We start from the raw sequence: 7,759 nt of genomic DNA, 5'->3' as shown, positions 1-7,759 counted from the left end.
GTTGCAACTTTACTTCAATAAATGCTTCATCCATTACACATATTTCATCCTATACTTGTTCCAAATTATATTTGCAGGTGGTTCCCTATATATAACCTCATAAATATTGTATATTTCGTTATAGTCAATACAATTTATCAATTTTGTGTTTGTGTGCGTCTTTCTTTGCAAATATATTTTAAGAATTTATTTATTTTTTTGTTAATACAATATATTTGTTTCAAAATTGAATGTAAAATATTTAGGCCTATCGAGATCCTTTCCTACAGAGTTACATATAAATTATTCTTTATAAATAGCTACGTTAAAATTTCATTCCAAGTTTTCCGACATAAGTATTTTTCATTATAATCACTATTTCTATTCCATTAAAGATCATAAATATTACTTTAAGCAGTTTTAAATCAACGTAACTTTTATTCATATTTATTCGTTTACGCTGTTTATTCATATATACTGTTATATAATATAAAGCTATACGAGTTTAGAAAAAAGTGCAAATTACTATATTTTCTAGAAAAAAAACATTCTAAACTTCAGTGAGCGCAGACAATTTTCCATTTGTCGAAACTCTAATTGTTCACGTGACATGGCATCATTTTGAAAGGTAAGAAAGCATCGGACTATGTATGCGTAGCTGATACGGCAATTTGCTTGTTACTACTTTAACAAACCTCCTCAACATACATCAATTCCTCTTAACTGTGTATGAATATATCCTAAACAATCAGAAGTTTTAATTTATTAAATAGCAAGTTACATTAGAAAGCGAAGAAAATAAAAACAAGCCGTATATGGGAGCTCGACTCCAGAAAATTTTACTACTAGAAATAACAGCCAAATACTTCTCAAAATACCCTCTTCTGTCATTTTATAATGTGACGCTGTTTAATATGTTTTTTTGTTTATAGCTTAATCAGGGTGGAAAAGGCTGTTCTTATGTTTATTCTGAGAAACAGACAGTGGTGGGATGAAGTGAGAAAGTTATAATAAAACGGATATCGAACCTGAGTATTTTCAACAAACAGAACACCACTAAAATCGCATAAAACAGGAGAGGTTTGTTTAACCGGGTGACAATTGTAATTTAACACTAAATAACTCCGAATGAAAAGTCAGAACAAATATTACAAGCGGTTATTAGACACAGAAACACCCGCACGCACGCCCACACTTTTAACACACTTTTACACTCAAATATTAAAAATATTAAAAACAAAACAAACTCTCAACAATCATATCTCTCGTTTATAGAGACTTACCTGCAGAAGCCATATGAAAATGACGCACCAGCTCAACAAGAATGCGATTGATTGATCTTTATCGGAACCCCCAAACTCTAGTTTCAGGATTCTCGTGTTAGTATATTGCAGAGCGTTTACATAATTGTTGGACTAAGAAAATGTCTAGAGTCTAGAGGAGATAATATAACAGTTCTCTTACTGTTTGTTGTATCTATCTATTTATCTATATCACTTTCTTTCTCTCTCTCTCTCTCTCTCTCTCTCTATATATATATATATATATATATATATATATATGTGTGTGTGTGTGTGTGTGTGTATGTGTGTGTGTGGGGGGTCGTGCGTGTGTGTGTGTGTGTACAGTAGCAGCCTTAATTCAAGGGCCAGTAAGTAGAAGTGTATTGAAATATGTATTATATAAGAATAACAATAGTTTGGGACTAGGTATTTTACACACATATATATCTACTATCTATCCTTCGTGAAAATTTCAACCGAACGGAATAAATATATATCTTAAATTATGAGAAAATAAACAAATAATATTCCAAACCCCTACGGCCAGATGTTAAGCGTCAATGAAAAATGGAACAGAACAAAAAAGAAACCCTTGCTATTAATATTTTGGGGACATTCTTTTGCTACAATGACATCCTTACATCTGTTACCATAGGACTAAATTAATTTCTTGCCAAATGATAGAGTAATATTGTACCATTCGTTTTTCAGTAATTCTCAGAGTTCATCTAGACTCCTTGGACTTTGTCTTCACGCATCATCTCCAATAATCTTCCAAATATTTTCTATAGAGTTGAGAACTGGACTTTGAGGTAGCCAGTCCATGGGATCAACCCCTTCATCACTCAAAAAGCTTTGACTCTCTTCGCAGTGTGATAGGGAGAGTTGTCCTGCATGAAGATAGGAGGTTGAACGGACGACGATCGGTGGTGTGGATGGGCATTCTGTTTAAGAATCTGCTTGTAGGTTTCAGCGTTGACAGTTCCTTGTAGGCGAATGAGTAGACCTGGACAGCAGCTGAGATCACTCCCCATACTATTACATTTCCTCCTCCAAATTTCACTGTTTTCTTCACACCTGCACGAGATAACCTCTCGCCACATCTTCGTCGGACGTACATCACGCCTCCGGAAACAATCACTTTAAACTTTGATTCATCACTAAAATGAATTTTCGACCAATGTTCTTCTCTCCAAACGACATGTTAGTGAGCGAAACGAAGACAGGCACTTCGATTCTTCCTGAAGATCAGATGTTTCTTTGCCAGTGCCTGACCAAGCAACCCAGAACATGGTAACCTCCGATAAACTGTTTTGTGCCATACGTTGACATCGGAAGTTGCGATAAAGTCGCGGAGCTAAGGTCGCGGATTATATAGCAGCACTATTAAACAAATCCTTCAGTGACATTCTAACCATAATATGATCCTGTCTTGGTGAAGTTTTACGATGTCTACCGGTTTTAGGTTTAGAATCTGTCGTCCCGATAACATAGAACGAGCTATATAATTCAATGCACAACACTTCTAGAACTTTCTACAGTAGTTGCTATCACAGAATTTGACATGCCCTCTTGGTGATGGCTCACAAACCCTTGTTTTCATGACAGGACACCGGTCGTCTCTCACAAGCAACCATGTTGACAGTTGGTACGATCTTACAAAGTAACGGTTAGCTCATTAACATTTTTCTAAACAACAAATACCTCAGTTGGTAGTTCAGTTTTGTAAGTGACCCTTAACTTTTGGCCACTGTAATTTGGAAGTTTGTTTATTTCCTTATAACGTACGAAACGTTTATTCCATCCACTTGAAATTTTTGCGCAAGATACATATCAAATATATCTATGTGGAAATTATCTACTCTCAACGTAATGTAAATCTTTTATATCAACCATTTCAATACAACATATATATATATATATATATATCTATATATATATATATATATATATATATATATATATATATGATGGGACAAGAACGCAAAACATTCAAATAGACGGTACAAAAAACACGGACGGGTCATTCGAAGCCTCTAATCTTCAGTCAAGAACCGGATCATCCTCGCAATTTGAGAATGCTCAAATATGGCCAGCCCCAAGGAAAAACGAAGCTACGTGCATTATGTTTCTTGGAAAAAAGATCGAATGTATACGAAATAAGGACAGAAAAACGGACGATGTTACACGAATATAAATACAATATATATATATATATATATATATATATATATATATATATATATATATATATATATATATATATATATATTATATATATATATATGTTAGTTAGTTAGTTAGTTAATTTGGCTCAAAAGCAAATTTTGTATATATATATATATATATATATATATATATATATATAAGATTAAAGGATCACGGTGTAGGAAGTTAGTGAGCTTCAAGCAGTCCGTAGTAGATATACAAGAAAAAAACACCCTCCAGGGAAAATAGTGGTTTATTGGTGCAGACGGTTGTGAATTCTTTCGAAGTACGATAAACTGTAAAAAGGTTATTTTATAGCTCACGGTTAGCAACTGGGGTTGCTATATATCCGAATACACTTGTAAAATTAAGAAATGGAGTAGATAAAATCCATGCAACTTATGTTTTTAATAGCTAGCGGAACCTCGGAATCAGTAATTACCCAAACGAGGAGAAGACCGCAAGATACCCTTCAGGGCAAAGATTCCTTGATTACATGAAGTTTCCACTGTCGTTAGGAGATCCCGTGTTAACTCGCTGGGGATTCGATCGAAATTTGTAGAAAGCACAGTTCGAAAGGAAACATGTATGTGTGAAGAACTGTGCTTTCTACGCATTTAAATCTTATCTCCTGGAAGTTAAAACAAGATATCCTTATTACAATGTAATCTTCCTGTAATCACAGTATCCTTGGCCTACCGCGTAGCTTGCGGTCTACCCCCCATTTGTATAATTACTGCATCCGAGGTTCCAGTAGCTATGAAACATACGTAGCCTGGATTTTTATCTACTCCATTCCCTCATTTTGGATATATATATATATATATATATATATATATATATACTGTTGTGTCTGGGGAGAATCATTTACTTTTTATGCCATATAATTTAACACATTCACCAGTAAAATTTTCACTTATTTCTTATTTTCTATTTTCATATCTATTTCCCTATAAGAGGAAATTTTACCGGTGAGTGTGTTTAATTATAAGGCACAAAAAGAAAATTACTCTCCCCAGACACAACAGAATATGCTTCAACACACGAACACATATCAAGAATCTTGCAAACCAAATCTAGAAACGATATATATATATGTATATATATATATATATATATATAGGACAAGCCGTTCTCTCTCTCTCTATATATATACGACCTTATTGAGCTTATTCATCTAGCATATTGAACTAGCTCCCGACTTCACCCGGGTTCGAACCAGTGGTTGCCATACTCTACATGGCTCCCATCTATTTAACTGGGCACACGAAAGCTGCCTAGTTGACTACTCACAACTTGGAATTTTATGTCCGTCAAGGCTTCCACACCATCTCACCGATTCTTTCCCCACTACTGTAATCTTACAGAGAGGAGGGAAGCCAGGGCAAATCTCTGGAAAATGGGAACATCATGATCTCAAACGCACGCAAATGATCCCTAAAATACATATCTGGTTGTACATCAGATAGAACAAAGCTAAGGGGTGCTTTACTCGCAATGGTCTTCCAGCACCATATGCACACACCCGGAATTTCTGAGGGCCCATACTACTGATAGATAGTAAGTGAACCTACACTAGTTTCATTTTTCCTTTTGATAGATCTTGTTTTAAACACCGCTGGATTTGAAGTAACTCTCCAGACAAGCCTAGTGGGGATGCCGGTTTAATCATAGAAGACACATGACCATGCAGAAGGTTATACTGGATTCCATGTTACTTGTAGCCTATATGGGAGTCATCAGAGGTCACCTGACTTACATATATATATATATATATATATATATATATATATATATATATATATATTATTGATAAAAAAGTGAGAAAAAAGACAACAACGCGAGGATGTGGTACATGCAATATATCAATAAGCCGCTTAGAGAAAGAAAGAAAGGGTGGTTTCGAGCATAGCACTTCTTCGGAAACAGGAGACATAGGTAAGTCGAAATGAAAAGGAAGGTGGAAGAAAAAATCGCACACACCCAACGTGTCGTTTCATAAATACGATAAGAAGTAAAAAAAAATGTCCGCACTTTCACCATAAGATATCACACTGCCTTCTGCGCATGCGTGCCTATAGTTGATGCTGTTGTTGTCACATGATCGAAGTTTGAGACAGATCGCGCCATTTTCCATGCTTGCTTTAGAATAGAAGCATGGCCGCTCCGGGACCAATATGCGCCAAAGATGAACAAAGAGCAGTGATCCGATTTCTGTGGTCAGAAACTGAAATTAATTGGAGGCTTTTAGTACTATACGGACAGTACACTACCGCGTAGAAGTGTGTATGAGTGGATCAAGAAATTTAAAAGTGGCCGGACAGGCGTGACGTACGAAGAGGGAGCAGGACGCCCGTCAAACTCCACCACTGACGAGATGCTAATGGTGAACCGGCGAGTTATTGTCGAGGAAGTAGTTTGTCCTCTTCAGATTAGTCATGGTTCTCCCAATGAAATTATCCAAGATGAGCTTTATTTCCATAAAGTGTGTGCAAAATGGGTGACAAGAGAGCTTACTGCAGAAGGCAAACGCAAACGTCTTGAGGTCGGCCGACTTTTACTCGATCGCTACGACAACGAGGGCAGAATAATTACAGGAGATGAAACACGGGTCCATCGTTATGAGGCAGAATCAAAAAGACAGAGCAGGGACTGGAAACATCCTGACTCGCCAGCAACGAAGAAATTCAAGACTCAGTCTTCCGCGAGGAAGGTAATGCTAACACATTTTGGGGAATCAAAAGAGTATATACAAGAAGACTATCTGGAAAAGAGGTGTATGTTCAACAGTGCAAGATAGATTGTTTCGCTGGCCAGCAAACTCAAGCTAGCAATACGCAACAAACGCCGACGTCTGTTGACGAAGAAATTTTTGTTGTTGCATGACAATGCTCGCACACACGCACGGCCGCATATGCCATAGACATTATTAACCGATTAGATTTTAAGGTGCTGGAAAAGCCTGCCTACAGACCTGATCTCTCCCCTTCTGATTATGATATCTTTTTATCGCTCAAAGATGGTTTACGAGGTCGTCAATTACTTACGGATGAGAATGTCAAGGAATCAAAGCATAAATGGTTGCACGACCAACCGAAAACATTCTTCTTGGAGGAAATACGCAAGTATGTACATATACGTATGATTATATGCATGTATATATATATATATATATATATATATATATATATATATATATATATATATATATATATATATATTAGTTATGTTACCATATGATTGAACGTCATGCATCCTCTTCCAAGTTGTATATATATATATATATATATATATATATATATATATATAAATGGATGGATGATGATATATAACGTATCTATGCACTTATCAACATCTGATTCTCTGATTCACATTTAGAATGTTAACTTGATCAAACATTAGAATTAGAATAAAATCGAAGTCTCAGCTTCCTCCTTAGTTACGTATACACAAATTCCCTCCTCATAGACGTCAGTTCTTATACATATATATATATATATATGTATGTATGTATGTATTCATGCACACTCACGTACATACGTACACACACACACACACATATATATATATATATATTTGTATGTGCGTGCGTGTGCATGAGTATGTATATATATATGGAAAAGACCCATAAAGCAGTATTCATTTCGTTAGTTTTGCATGGAAACTGTGGAACATATTAAATAATTTCTTATGAGAAACATGAATTACTATAATAATTTTTAAAATAAGGAGCCAAAGATATAAATGTAATATACAGAGAACCATAACTGAACATATTTTAAAACAGACCCGAGAAAAATCGCACTACACATACAAGCTTTAACTAGACAAGGATGGAAACTCACGTTCGCATACACTTATATAACTTTATAACCGAGAGCTGGGCACGTTTGCGTGTACATACAAATGCAAATCTATTAGTTTGTAAGCATGTATATTGTGAAGAGTATTGGAAACAATTGACAATATTCGCATCGACAGGAAATAAGTTTTGACGGGAGATAGAATGAAACACTATGATACGGGCGTAGAGTGACAGTGAAACAAAGAATGAGAAGGTAAAAGCAACAGGAATAATAATAACAGTGAATAATGATTAAGAAGACTATAAAGTATATTGCTTTATAGATGGAAAAATACTGGAAAAATAGTATAAGTGTGCAGAAAGATTCATTAGAACGGGTTAAAAGGAAGAGAGAAAAGAATAGGATGCAGAGTCTAAGAGAGCTGAACAAAGTCATGATTACATAGTCCAATACTTAAAATAAATAACAAAATAATGAAAATCC

General features: G+C 35.3%; 1 protein-coding gene across 1 annotated transcript; it reads left to right on the top strand.

Moving 5' to 3' along the window:
* The first annotated feature begins 5,847 nt into the window (after positions 1-5,847).
* LOC115216580 lies at positions 5,848-6,270 on the top strand. The gene has a single exon (XM_029786049.1). The coding sequence runs from the start codon at positions 5,848-5,850 to the stop codon at positions 6,268-6,270; it is 423 nt and encodes a 140-aa protein (XP_029641909.1).
* Positions 6,271-7,759: the final 1,489 nt, after the last annotated feature.

The sequence above is a fragment of the Octopus sinensis genome, linkage group LG1, assembly GCF_006345805.1.
Source record: "Octopus sinensis linkage group LG1, ASM634580v1, whole genome shotgun sequence".
NCBI classification, from domain to species: Eukaryota; Metazoa; Mollusca; class Cephalopoda; order Octopoda; family Octopodidae; genus Octopus; species Octopus sinensis.
Note: the sequence above shows the minus strand (reverse complement) of the source record. Positions and strands in the feature narration are given on the sequence as shown.